Genomic DNA, 14,649 nt, shown 5'->3' on the forward strand with positions numbered 1-14,649 from the left:
TATTATGTAAGAGTAAATTGGATATCATTTGAACAAATAAAAAACTATAGGTAGCAGAATAGTCAAGTTTCTTAGTTATTTCAAAGCTTACATAGAAGTGAGAACAAATCAAATGTATAACAATGAGAACAGATTATTAGACTCTTGCTGTGGAAGGACAGAAGATGCTTTTTCACTTTAAGATTCTTATCTTGACATTTAGGATAGATATTTAAAGATCAAAGTCTCCAAGGGCTTTATTATAAAGCTAAAAAGTAAGTTCATGTATCTTAGCTTACATCTATATATATCTTAGCTTACATCTATATAGTTAATGTAACTATTTCTTACTAGCAAATGGAAGATACCTAATAATTAAAATTTCTTACTTAAAATATACCAATGTTTAAAGAAATACAAAATAACATAATTATACCACTAATGAAACTAAAATAAACTACCACATAAGAATTGAAACAATTCTCAAAACATACTTTTCCAGGAGTGAAAAACGATTTCATTTCTGGAGGCAGATAATTTTTGGTGTTACTGAAGTTCTACAAGCAAGGGAAAAAGATGTAGTTAGTGAATACTAAAACACTGTACCTGTGAGGGTCAAAAGCTAAGAAAAGCCAACAGCAGCTTCTGTTTTGAAATACATAAAAAGTTCATACTTATTAAAACTAATCAGTTAAAACACAAAATTTCAGTTATTGTTTTTAAATAATATACTTGAATTAATCTTGTACCACACAGACTCCTCATATCTTAATCACACCAAAGTGAATGCTTCAAAGCAGACAATAATCACTTTCAGCTTTTGGGTGAAACTACAAGGCCATTCTAAATTTCTATACACTATATTAAGACTTTAATTGGTATTTTGATTAAAAAAAAAGAGACATTGCTGGTTTCTATACTCTCAGTTACTCAAAAGTCAAAGAGAGACTCTTGAAAACACCTTTTCTATCTCATACAATACTTGAGTTTTATGACAGTGGGAACATTCTTGTAGCATTCCAAGGATCTTGGGTCTATTCCAGTGTCTTTCTCCACTTGTTTCCTCATACTAAAGTAAATCCTAGATTTTGCGGACCTTGATTTAACAAACTTCGGATTTAACTGACAAAATTTCCAGTCCGTATGTCTTTTGTGAAAATTAACACCCTGTTAATTTTAAAATGCTTTTAATCAAGACTTGGTTATAATTAAATTAACAGGTTATTTTTGTTATTAATTAACTGCTTTTTTCAATAAATCTTAGAGTTGGAAAAAATACTGTAATAATTTTGCTGACATAAATAAATATTATTTATCTATAACAACAGTCTACAGATTTAAATCCAAGAGTCACTGGTGGCAAACAATATTCGGGAATGATTAGCACGTGATCACACCACATGGCACACGGTAACTGGTTCTGTTGTTGAGTGGCGTGACTTTCTGCAGCAGTTTTAACACAGGCCAGCCAACATTCTGATGTGAGCTAAACCACACCGAGCCATTTACTCACTGTGGCTGGTGAATTCACGCATTTACTAGACCTATACAGTATAAATTTAAAATTAGAGTAATACATATAGAAAACTTTTCTATGAAATTAAACTTTTCATATGTAATTTTATTACACAAATCTGTCTACATAAGTAAAAACAGGTAAACTAATTTGTCAATTTTTAACATGCATTCAGAAAACCTACTTTATTATATAACTGAATTTTGGGTTTAATGGACACCCCCTTGTCAAAATTAGTCTGTTATATCGAGGTTTTACTATAGTTGCAGATCTCAATCAAGAGCTCTAACTTCAGACTGTATCTCTATCACCATTCTTCTCGCCATTTGGATCAATGGCCATTAACTCATAGATCTACATGCTTTGATCACATTTTTGTTGTGCTCTCAGAGTGGCATAAAATTTTGAACACAAACTCTGGATCCTACTAACTAATCTCTGAACCTTATTTGTGCCTTCTGGTTTGGTCCAAATTCTGGTCTTAAACCACATTATTAAGATCTTTCCATAACATTAGTAGTGGGTCAGCTCTTGATTCTGCTCCTTCTTGATCTCCCCACAACCAAGTACTGAGAATACCTTTTACTTCAACTTACACAAACAAATTCTAAAATGACTACCTTGTCAGGTTGAGTGAAAAACCGAGCTGGTAGTACTGGGTCTTTAGGAGATTCCAAACTGTATGTGGTGCTCTTCGACATGATGATATTCATGGCAACATCACACACAGTATACAGTTTCTGCAATGGTATTAAAAAAATTAGGTACTTAGATTGGCATCCTAAAGTCTAAATTGGAAGTAATTCTAGAATATGTACTTAATATGCAGTTTTTAATGCAACAGTGTAAGTTTAAAATACACTATTGTTTTCATTAGTTTACTAGTAATAATATTACTATTAATTTTATATTAGTGACTATATTAGTACATCTAATTATTACTAATCGAAATACTACTGATTATTTACTACTAATAGAAAAGACTGACATGGTGTACAAAATACTACAGGAGTTCCATACTCTATACTCAAATGCTTAAATAGATAAGGAATCGTAATTATTTACAAAGAATTACATACTTCATTCATTTTTGCATCATCTGGTCCTTGGGCATCTTTTGTTTGTTTAATATTTTCTACCATCTTTCTGATAAATGCATGACTGTTATTTTCATTTTTAGCCATTAATATTTCTAAAACAAACCAAAGACATCTAGAAAAATAAAAAAATAGAAAAGAATAATTTGTTGTTAAATACAGATATAATAATTTTAAATATTAATATAATGAATGCCAGGAGTAGAAAAAATTAAAAAGAAACAGCTCTAAGCCAATAGAGAAAAAATATGTCACACATACATATCACAACAAATCAGTAATTAAAATGTGAGTTCATAAGAAACCCTCTCAGTCTCACTAATTTTCCCAGGGTGTCAGGTTAAAAAGGAATAAATGGTGAAAAGAATGAAGTGATCTTAGCTATTATAAGAAAGGAAGACTACCTAAGGGAATAACTGGGCCATGAATAAAAATGATGCCTCAAATATTCAATATTGACTGTAGTTCCAATTGGAAGTCTTCAAGAAAATATAACTACCTTATTTAATAATTGAGAATCTTCAGTAAATTAGAGAGAAAAAAGTCATGCCTGACAACTGCACATACTATCCTTGCTTAAACATGGAAAAATTAAAATAAGGTTTCAATTTTAAAGTTAGCTCAGTTTTAAAGTTAATTACAAAAAAAATTCTATTTAAGAAAAAAAACACAAAGGGCTCTGTCTCTGTATATTACACTGTCAGAATGTGACAGTTATAGCACAGAGGAGATAAGTAATGGGAGAACAAGAGAGAAATGTGAAGCAAGATATCATTCTAGAAGAAAAAAAAATATAATATTTAAGATCTCGGGTACAGAATAAGCTTTTCTGAAGTGGCTTTCTCAAAGACTAGAGATGACGCATGGCTGTATTTGGGTAATTTAGAGATATAGCTAAAAATGTATAGTAAATTCCAAAGAGTATTTTATCTATTTCAAAAACTAATTTTCTCTGAGAAAGAGGAAATGCTAGTAGTTTTCATTAGTTATGATTACTCTAACAGGATTAATTTTGGGAGAACTACATATTTTTAAAAAACAGAAACTTTGGTAAGAGGGTAATAGCTTTTCCCCTTCCCAAGTTATGAGTCATTTGACATTATACTAGTCTTATAAGGACTTCTCTAAACTCCATCATATTTCTCTATTCTGCACACAGGCATAAATACTCTTTTGGCCTCTCAACAGTAATCTTTGAAAAAATTACAACTGTCATTAACTTTATTTAGAAATGTCACCAATGAAGTAGTGAGAGTGTTGGCTGGTTATCAACTTAGTCCGTTATTAAATTAGACCATTCTTTCTTTCTTATAAAGAAAAATAGTGTCTGGAAAAAAAAGTGCTTACTATGTGAATAAAGGAGAGTATTACTGTATTACTTCACCCCACATGAAAATCTATAGTTTCAGAAGAAAGTAGAAAAAGATAAGAACTGTAATGGAAACTTTTAATGGATTGCTTCAATACAAAAGAAATGCTAGACTGCTAAAGAAACAGAGTAGTATACAGTAATTATGCTAAATTAAATATTGGAAAATTATATAAGAAATAAAATATAGAGATGGTATTGGGGGTGGGGGGGGGAGAGGCCCTGCCGGTGTGGCTCAGTGTCGTGTCACCCTATGAACTAGGAGGTTACAGTTTGATTCCCAGTCAGGGCACATGCCTGGGTTACGGGCTTGACTCCCGGCAGGGGAGTGTACAAGAGAGAGCCAATCAATGATTCTCATCATTGATGTTTCTATCTCCCGCCCCTTCTTCTTTAATCTCTGAAATGTTTTTTTAAAAAATAAAAGAACAAATAAAGGAAAGAGACCTTAAATTCCTAAAGAATAAAATAAATCAAATAAACTAATTATAATTAAGGTTCTATTATCAGCAGGAAAGGGAAAAAACTTTCTGAAAATATGAAAATAGGATGAAAAAAGTCTTACTCTTTAACATCTTTAAGTTGTTCAATATCCTGTACTTTGACATAATCTGGGTCATGTGCCAAAAGGTGAATTGTATATGGAACAACATATTCTGGTAGAAGAGATAATAATTTTTCTGAAAAACAAACACACACACAACACACACACACAAACAAAACAAAACATCCAGATTAGAAAACCAAATCTTATAACCTTCTTTATCTCTCTGATTCAGTATTTCCTACATCCCAACAGTACCACATTATGGCTAAAAGAAAAACATATTGAAATAGTCAGAGCTAAGATATATTATAAATTAAACAGTTTATTCATTCATTCATCATATACAATAGTGAAATGCCTATTAAATGCACTATATGTTGTGGTTACAAAGACAATTATTTCACTTTTCAAATGCATGTGGGAAAAAGTGACTCAAACAAACTCTAAGACTAAGAAACATAAGATCTCTTTTTCTTATTATGAGCAACACTATGTTCAACAGTGCCTTCCTTATAAGGTTATGAGCAAAATTAAAAACTAGTAAATATTTCAGAGTTAGTGTGACACAAAAGCAGAAAGTAAAGGTTTTTGATACTGTCTGAATCAAAGTAAAAGTATTTGATCCTATCTGTAACAGAAGAACTGATACAAAAAACACACAAACATAAATAAGAGTTTCTAGGACATTTTAAATATCAAAGAAACATTTCTTTTAGTTTAAAATATCTTTATACAGGGTGGGACAAAAGTAGGTTTACATTTGTGATTATATGAAACAGTTTTGTGGTTTTCTTAAATCCTCACATGAGGATATGTTTTTATTGATTTTTTTGTTCCTAGAGGGAGGGGCGGGGGAGAAAGAGAGAAGAGGAGGAGGGGAGGGAGAGAAGGAGACACAGAGAGAGTGACTTTGATGTGAGAGATAAAAATCGATCAGTTGCCCCCGATATGTGCCCCACTGCAGACTGGAGATTGAATCCTGAACCTTTTGGTATACAGGACGATGCTTCAATCAACTGATTCACCTGGCCAAAGCCAGAGTTTATTCTTGTATTATTATGTTTTTAATTATTGTATTATTTTCCATGTGAACAACTGTAAACCTAATTTTGCCCCACCCTGTATTTTAACTTTGATCAGCATATTCCATTAGAAGTTAGAATTGTAATCCTAACTAGTTTAATAAGGTTATTATTCAAAAAGAGCGAGATTCATATTTTGTACAATCTTTTTATATATGCTACTTTCAAAATAAAAGTTTAAATTATATGTTCAACCTAGAGTATAGTAATGTATGTGTCAATAAGGCACCAAGTTCTATTTCTATTCCTGAACTCAAAGAGAATAATTTGTGTGTAGGATCTTTCATTTTAAGGAAGGTATAGGAGGAAAAAATATCAAGGTTCAAAATTCAGTGAAATTCAAATTAAATTTTTATCAAATATTTATTGAGTGCCTACAATTTTTCAGGCTTATTTTAAATATAAAGATGAAGAAGACTAGACAAAGCTCTCATACTAAGGCATAGAGACAGAAGCTATCCTTCGATGTGGGAGGTGCCCTATGACAATACCTAACAACTACTGACTACTACTTCTTCTTCTTTTTTTTTTTTTTTTAAATCTTCACACAAGGATATTTTTCCCATTGATTTTTAGGTAGAGTGGAAGAGAGAGGGAAAGACAGAGAGAAACATCGATTGGTTGCCTCCTGAACGAGCCCTGACCAGGCTTCGGGCCTGAGGAGGAGCCTGCAACCAAGGTACGTGCTCTTTTATTTTTTAATTTATTAAGTTATTACATATGTGTCCTTATCCCCACATTACCCCCCATCCTAAGGTATGTGCTCTTGACTGGAATCAAACCCGGGCCCTTTGATCCCTAGGCCGACACTCCACCCACTGAGCCAAACGGGCTAGGGCCTGACTACTTCAGAGCATGCAGTATGCCAAGTGCTTTATATACATTAACTTTTTTTGTTGTTTTTGTTAATCTTCACCTGAGGATATTTTTTTCATTGATTTTTAAAGAGTGGGAGGGAGGGAGCGAGGGAGGGAAAGAGAGAAACATTGATGTGAGAGAGAGACATGGATTTGTTGCCTCCGCACAGGAATCACACCTGCAACCCAGGCACGTGCCCTTGACCAGAAATCAAACTGCTGACCCTTCAGTGCAAGGATCAGCACTCTAACCACTGAGATTCCCCAGCCAGGGCTATATACATTAATTTTTTAATACTCATAACAACCATAAAAAATGAGTATAATTAAACCAATTTTACAAATAAAGAAATTAAGGCTCAGATTGTTAAAATAACATGCCCAAACACAAACAGTAAATGGCAGAGGTGGGATTTGACTCAAGAGCACGCATTTTTTTCCAAGATGAGGAAGGAAAAAAAAAAAAGAATTCCAATGATGGTGTAACTCCCAAACTACATTTTAAAGGACTCAAAAGATGCAAACCATGCTCCTTGATTTTGTCTGTCTGGAAGGGGAGGCAACTTCCAGGTAGTGTTGAAAACAGAGAAAAAGATGGCTGTACAAATTTCAAACAATCCAGAGTACAAGAAGCATAGGACTTATAGTAAGGAATGGCTAGGGAAAAGCCTAAAACTCAGGTTGAGTGTAAAACTCTAAAGGGCCATGTTAATGAGTTTAAATTTGATCCTATGAGCAATAAAAAAATCAATACAGATTTCAAACATGATAGTGATATGATCCAATGTGTTCTAGAAAAATAATTTTGATAGCAGTGTGGCACAACTGGAGGTGGATTAGTGGCAGGGGAATTTATAAGAGGGAGGCAGACATGTACACACTAATCCAAGAGAAATATAGCAGGATAAAACAGTTGAGGAGAAATGTTCAAGATATCCAGAGAAAGAATTAAGGATTTGGTGAATGAAGAGAGGGGGAAAAAGATATGAAGAATGTCTCCGATTTTTAACTTGGATAACTGAATAGATTTTAATTAAATAAAAGTCAGAGAGACACAAAAGCTAATAACGTGGATGGGGTAAAGTGAGCAGTTGGTTGAGCACTGTCCCTGAAAGGTTGCTGGTTTGAATCCAGAATGCCAGTCCTGCACATGCCGGCTGTGATGAGAATAATCAACAAAGACCAGAGACTGGTAGATTTTTAAATTAAAAGATCATACTCTGACATATACATTTCACTGTTCTATTAAAAGCACCTCCATCCAATGTCACTGCTTATGTCCCTTGGCCATTTCATCAGTTGCATAGATATGAGTGGATATTTAGATACACATGCATGTCTATTTTAAAAATAAACTTTAAAGTTGAAGCTATTATTGAAAAACAGTAATACTTATTTAATGTGGGCTAATTAGAATATAATAAATAACAGATACATCACTTTGTGCTCTATAAAAATTGGCAGGCTGGAAAAATATACTTTCCATTTTCATATGGGCTTACCACTAACAGCTGCATGCTGCTTCAGATACTCGCGTCTCACATTTATATTTTTTACCAGACACTGCCTGGCGTGAGCTCTTCTCTCTTTTACAGGATCTTTTGCACAAAGAGCACAGATTGCCATATACTCAAGTGGAAGTCGTAATCGGGAAAGGCCTTTGTGAAGTTTCTGAGCAAATACTTGTCTTACTTGATAGCATTCATCCTGTGAAAACATCATTATTCTACATATTATCACATGGCAGCAAAGAGTAACAAATTCAGATATAAAATGTGCTATATCAAGTAACCAGACCAGGAAACAGCAGCAAGTTTATCCACAACCACTGCTTCAGCTCACAAGACTGGAATGTTGTGACAAGTTAATTTCAAGGTTGAAGTATTTACTCGGACTCTAATCACTACCAGTTTAGAGGTGTCAGAAAATATTGAATGTACTCTTAAAACAGATAAAACTCATGAATATCAATCCATCCCATGTTAAATAAGGTAGGAAGAAAATAAAGTTTAAATACTCTCTCATATATAGTTTTTTCATTTACTGAGCAAGGTGAAATTTTAATCTATACATTTTATTTCTCTCATTTCAAAACTATTTCAACTAAAATGTACAACTCTGAAGGCAAGAGTTACTAAACACTTTCAGAAACACCTACTTTTTGTTCTATAAATGAACCAATCTTTTCATTATCACTGCACCTGATTTCCAAATACTTCTCCAACTCCTAAATCACCCACCTCTACTCTCCAAGCTAACTCCTCCTTACCTAAAGAACAGCTCCTTTATCCTCCAGAACTCACTGTGTGATTTTTATCCTGCATCCACCTGTGCTCTCTCAAGCACTCTGTGTACATCTCCAGCATAGAAGTCAGAATACAGTATTAAAATGACTGGTTTATATGTCAGTCTTTACTTACTCAGCTCCTCATTCCTTGAAGACATCTTTGTGCTTCTAAACCTAGCACAGCACCCAGTACATAGCTTATCAGAATTTTTTCTAATCTAGGGAAAAGCTCAACATGACTTGTTTGCTCTTATTTTTAAAATTTTTATTATATAAAGTGTTACAAATGTCGCCTTTTATGACACTGACCTCTTCTAGCCCGCCCCCACCCACTACCCAAGGCCTTCACCACCCTATTGTCTGTGTCCATGGGTTATGCATATAAGCGTACATGTTCTTGGGTTGGTTTCTTCCTATCCATCCAACCTCCCCTGACTTCCCTCCGAGGTTTGACAGTCTGTTCCCAAGTTTCTATGTCTCTGGACCTATTTTGTTCATTGGTTTATTTTGTTCATTAGATTCCATATATTAGTGAGATCATGTAATACTTATCTTCCTCTGACTGATTTATTTCACTTAGCATAATACTCTCTAAGGTTCATCCATGCTGTTGCAAATGGTAGGACTTGTTTCTTTTTTACAGCTGCATAATATTCCATTGTGTAAATCAGGGGTCCTCAAACTTTTTAAACAGGGGGCCAGTTCACTGTCCCTCAGACCATTGGAGGGCCAGACTATAGTTTAAAAAAAAAAACTATGAACAAATTCCTATGCACACTGCACATATCTTATTTTGAAGTAAAAAAACAAATTGGGAACAAATACAATATTTGTATTTGCATGTGGCCCGTGGGCCGTAGTTTGAGGACCCCTGGTATAAATGGTCCAAGGCTTTTTATCCACTCATCTGCTGATGATGGGCTGTTTCCAAATCTTAGCTATTGTACATTGCCCTGCTATGAACATAGGGGTGCATATATTATTTCTTGTAGGGCGCAGCTATAGGGTTAAGGCTCAGACTGACCTGTTGGCAAAGCCACAAACAAGTCCCAGCTTAGAAGGCACAGTCCTCTTAGCATAATTAGGCTTGACCTTATGATGCTCCCTAGATTCTTCCTAGTAGCTAATGGGCTATGGGACGTGCAGCAAGTGCTGCCAAAACAAGTGAAACTCACAAGAACATTGTAACTATGGTGACCACTACCTTGTTTACCTCTGGGTATAAAATAAAGGCTTAGCTTGCCTCTGGATCTTTCTCTGTGGCCTCAGCCAGGCACAGGAAGATCCACCTAGACCAGTGATGGTGAACCTTTTGAGCTCGGCGTGTTAGCATTTTGAAAAACCCTAACTTAACTCTGGTGTCATGTCACATATAGAAATTTTTTGATATTTGCAACCATAGTAAAACAAAGACTTATATTTTTGAAATTTATTTTATATATTTAAATGCTATTTCCCCTAGCCGGTTTGGCTCACTGGATAGAGCATCAGCCTGAGGACTGAAGAGTCCCAGGTTCGATTCCGGTCAAGGGCATGTACCTTGGTTGCAAGCACATCCGAGTGGAAGGTGTGCAGGAGGCAGCTGATCGATGTTTCTCTCTCATCGATGTTTCTAACTCTCTATCCTTCTCCCTTCCTCTCTGTAAAAAAATCAATAAAATATATTTTAAAAAAATAAAAAATAAATGCTATTTAACAAAGAAAAATCAACCAAAAAAATGAGTTCGCGTGTCACCTCTGACACGCGTGTCATAAGTTCGCCATCACTGACCTAGACCCAGCTTATTCTCTTTCTCATTTCTCCATCCTTTCTCCGTCCTCACTCAGGCTTGCGAACTCTTGGCTGAGCTGGCTCGGCCCAATTTCTGATTGGTGTTTCTGATTTCTTGGGATATATTCCTAGAAGTAGGCTCACTGGGTCAAATGGGAGTTCCTTTTTTAATTTTTTGAGGAAACTCTATACTGTTTTCCACAGTGGCTGCATCAGTCTGCATTTCCACCAGCAGTATACTAGGGTTCCCTTTTCTCCACATCCTCGCCAAAACTTGTCGTTTGTTGATTTGTTGATGATAACCATTCTGACAGGTGTGAGGTGATACCTCATTGTTGTTTTGATTTTCATCTCCTGGATGATTAGTGACTTTGAGTATTTTTTCATATCTCTTGGCCTTCTGTATGTGCACTTTGGATAAGTGTTTATGTAGGTCCTTTAGCCATTTTTAAATTGGATCGTCTTCCTTTCATTAAGTTGTATGAGTTTCTTATATATGTTGGAAATTAACCCATCATTGGATGTATCATTGGCAAATATGTTCTCCCATGGAGTGGGCTCTTTTCATTTTGTTGATGGTTTCTTTTGCTGTGCAGAAGTTTTTTTTTATTTTGATGTAGTCCATTTGTTTATTTTCTCCTTAGTTTCCTTTGCCCTAGATGTATTGGTAAACATATTGCTACATGAGTTGTCTGAGATTCTGCTGCTTATGGTTTCTTCTAAGATTATTATGGTTTCATGACTTAAGTCTTTTATCCATTTTGAGTTTATTCTTGTGTATGGTGTAAGTTGGTGGTCCAGTTTCATTTTATTGTATGTACCTGTCCAATTTTCTCAACACTACTTATTTAAGAGTCTGTCTTTACTCCATTGTATGTTCTTGCCTCCTTGTCAAATATTAATTAAGCATAATGGCTTGGGTTGATTTCTTGATTCTTTGTTCTGTTCCATTGCTCTATATACCTGCTCTTGTGCTAGTACCAGGTTGTTTTGATTATAGTGGCTTTGTAGTGTAACCTGAAATCTTGTACTGTGATTCCTTCAACTTCATTCTTCTTTCTCAAGATTGCTGCATCTACTTGGGACTTTTTTTGGTTCCATATAAGTTTTTAGAGTGTTTGTTCTAGATCTGTGAAATATGCTGTTGGTATTTTAATAGGGATTGCATTGAATCTATAGATTGCTTTGGGTAGTATGGAAATTCCAAAACCAGATAAAGACAATACAAAGAAAGAGAATTATAGGCCAATATCCCTGATGAATATAGATGCTAAAATCTTCAACAAAATATTAGCAATACATTAAGGATATCATACACTATGACCAAGGGGGATTTATTCCAGGTATGCAAGGCTGGCACAATATCCGCAAATCAATAAATGTGATACACCACATTAAACAGATTGCAACACAAAAAATCACATGATCATATCAATTGATACAGAAAAAGCATTCAACAAAATCCAGCATCGTTTTTTGATGAAAACTCTCAGCAGAGTGGGAATAGAGGGATCATACCTCAACATAATAAAACCTATAAACCTATAGCCAACATAATTCCCAATGGGCAAACAATAAAACCATGTACCCTAAGAACAGGAACAAGACAAGGATGCCCATTTTCACCACTCTTATTCAACATAGTACTGGAAGTCCTAGCCATAGTGATCAGACAAGAAGTAATAAAAGGCATCCAAACTGGAAAGGAGGAAGTAAAACTCTCATATTTGCAGATGGTATGATATTGTACATGGGGAACCCTAAAAACTTCATAAAAATAGATTTAATAAAGGAATTCAGCAATGTAGCAGGATACAAAATTAACACCCAGAAATCTATGGCATTTTAATACACTAATAATGAACTCTCAGAAAAATAAACTATAAAAAAATCCCATTTACCACTGCAACAACAACAAAAATTAAGATACTCAGGAATTAACTTAACCAAGGAGGTAAAAGACTTGTACTCGGAAAACACAGGACATTGAAAAAAGATAGAGGAAGATATAAATAAGTGGAAGAATATACCATGTTCATAAATTAGTAGAATCAACATAATTAAAATGTCCATACTATTCAAGCAATCTATAGATTCGACATAACTTTTGTCACATGTGAGATAGAGAGCTTCATAATTATACCTCATCTCCACCAATTAACACAAAGTGTGAAGTGTTCATATTTTTGCAACTTTATATTATTTCTTCTATCTTCAAATATTCATTTGGTTCTTCTTTAAAATCTACGTCATAACATCTTGTCTTTATGTTTAAATCCTTATTTTGTGCATTTTCTTTCATTTAATTTAAACTTGTTTCTTATGCCAAATGCCTACTTTAACAAAGAAGTAGTCTAGCTTCCACAGAAATATTGTCTATTATCTACCCTTACACTCAAGAAAACAAAGTTAGTTAACTCATTCCTTCCTAAGTATCATAAGGGAGAGGACTCTTCATTATCAATTATATATTATGAAGATAAGGAATTACAACCTGTATAAATCCACCTATCAAAATATATTCACAAGTGAACAGACCAATTTAAAAATTAATCTCCAAACATACCAGCCTCCCTACTTAGACGTATTTCCTAACAAAACCATGTTTTTGTCACTCTCTCTCTCATCATTCAGGATACAATGCAAATGAGTAACAAAGTCAAATTGTGAATCCCATGGCAAAGTTTAGGATTCCAAAAAGTCATTAAAGTGATGTTAGAGAAGAACTGTCAAATCATATGAAAGGAAACTGACAGAGTTAATGAGAAAAGATGATTAATTTGACATGAATGATGACATAAAAGGTATATCAAAATAGAATCATCTGAATGAAAATTTAAAAGACGTCTTCCTGAGAACTGAGGAGGTTTTAAATGTTGGTTTTTTTGCAAAAATGATTATTATTCTGACTACATTTTGAAAGTTAAAATAAAGAACAGAAGAATACAATTTTTATGCAGAATAAACACTCAAAAAAGAAAGCACTTGATACTTTCATAGTTTTGGTTTTAACCGATTATTGGTTCAATATTTAAAAAAAAAAAGATGGTACCACAAAATATATTCCCCCAAAATAAAGTTCGATACAAACTTTTACTCACTATTAAGAATAAAGTCTTGGATGTGAGGGCGATCTGGCTGCGACATCTGTCACCCCATTGATCGCCAGGGTTGATTCGGCTGATCTGGCTGGCTAGGCGGGTGTCCCCCTCCTCCCTCACCGATCCATGTGCGTCCCTCCCGAAGCTGTGCGCTTGGTCGAAGAGGACGACCTCCCCCCCCCCCCCCCAGGAGAGGACCGGTCTTCGGTCAAGGGTATACGAGTAGCTGCGCTCCCCTGCTAGAACCTCCAAACAAGCTCTCAAGAATAAAGTCTTAATCTTAACTATTAAGTAGTCTGCATCTTAAGTAAATTCACTTTTAGTGGCCTTTTTTAGTACAAATTATCGTCATGAACATAGTACCTAGTATCTTGTAAACAGTTCAATTACTTTGTGTATTGCACTGTGTTATTAACATTTATTTATATTTTGTTTTCCTAAGAGGTTATGTTCTTGAGGGTGGTAGCCATGACTTATCTCATTTTTGTATTTATAGAACCTAGAACAATGTACAGCACACAGCAGTACATACAGATTTTTCATGAACTGCATTGAAACTGTAAAAGAGCTTAATAATTATTAAAAATGTTAAGATTCACATTACTGAATTTCTCTTTTTCCAGATTTACTTTCTATTCAAATATCATTAACAGTGGCCTCTGAGGTACAATATTGCCTTTAAAGAGCTCACCACAAGTAAGAGAAATAAATCACAGGTACATAAATAACTAATGCACAGGCATGTATGTATTAGAGGACTACAGATAAAACCACTAGAGGATCAAAAGGAGACCAGCTATAAAAATGAGAAAGAGTTTTGAGAAGAAGATTGTGTCTGAGTCTTGATTTGTAGGAGTTGATGGTGGATGTGTAGAAATGGAGAATGAAAAGAAAATTAGAGGCAGCATATTACAATCATATAAAAGAAAAAATACGTTAACTTTCATTGAAATGAGGGTAGGTGAAGGGTAATGTGTGCTAAACAAGATTTTTAAATGTATATTTGGGTCCAAATATTATATGTGTTTTCTTTTCTTTTTTAT

General features: G+C 34.4%; 1 protein-coding gene across 11 annotated transcripts in view; it reads right to left on the reverse strand.

Moving 5' to 3' along the window:
* Positions 1-14,649, reverse strand: part of PDS5B (PDS5 cohesin associated factor B) — a 270,172-nt gene that overhangs the window by 24,885 nt on the left and 230,638 nt on the right. For all 11 annotated transcript variants that reach the window (XM_059684439.1, XM_059684448.1, XM_059684441.1 and 8 more), the window contains 5 exons: positions 7,950-8,154; positions 4,527-4,641; positions 2,575-2,707; positions 2,116-2,235; positions 474-536 (listed from right to left, as the gene is read on the reverse strand). In XM_059684439.1, coding sequence (XP_059540422.1) covers positions 474-536; positions 2,116-2,235; positions 2,575-2,707; positions 4,527-4,641; positions 7,950-8,154 — 636 coding nt within the window. The remainder of the gene's footprint in view (positions 1-473; positions 537-2,115; positions 2,236-2,574; positions 2,708-4,526; positions 4,642-7,949; positions 8,155-14,649) is intronic.

The sequence above is a fragment of the Myotis daubentonii genome, chromosome 2 (genome assembly GCF_963259705.1).
Source record: "Myotis daubentonii chromosome 2, mMyoDau2.1, whole genome shotgun sequence".
Lineage (NCBI taxonomy): Eukaryota > Metazoa > Chordata > Mammalia > Chiroptera > Vespertilionidae > Myotis > Myotis daubentonii.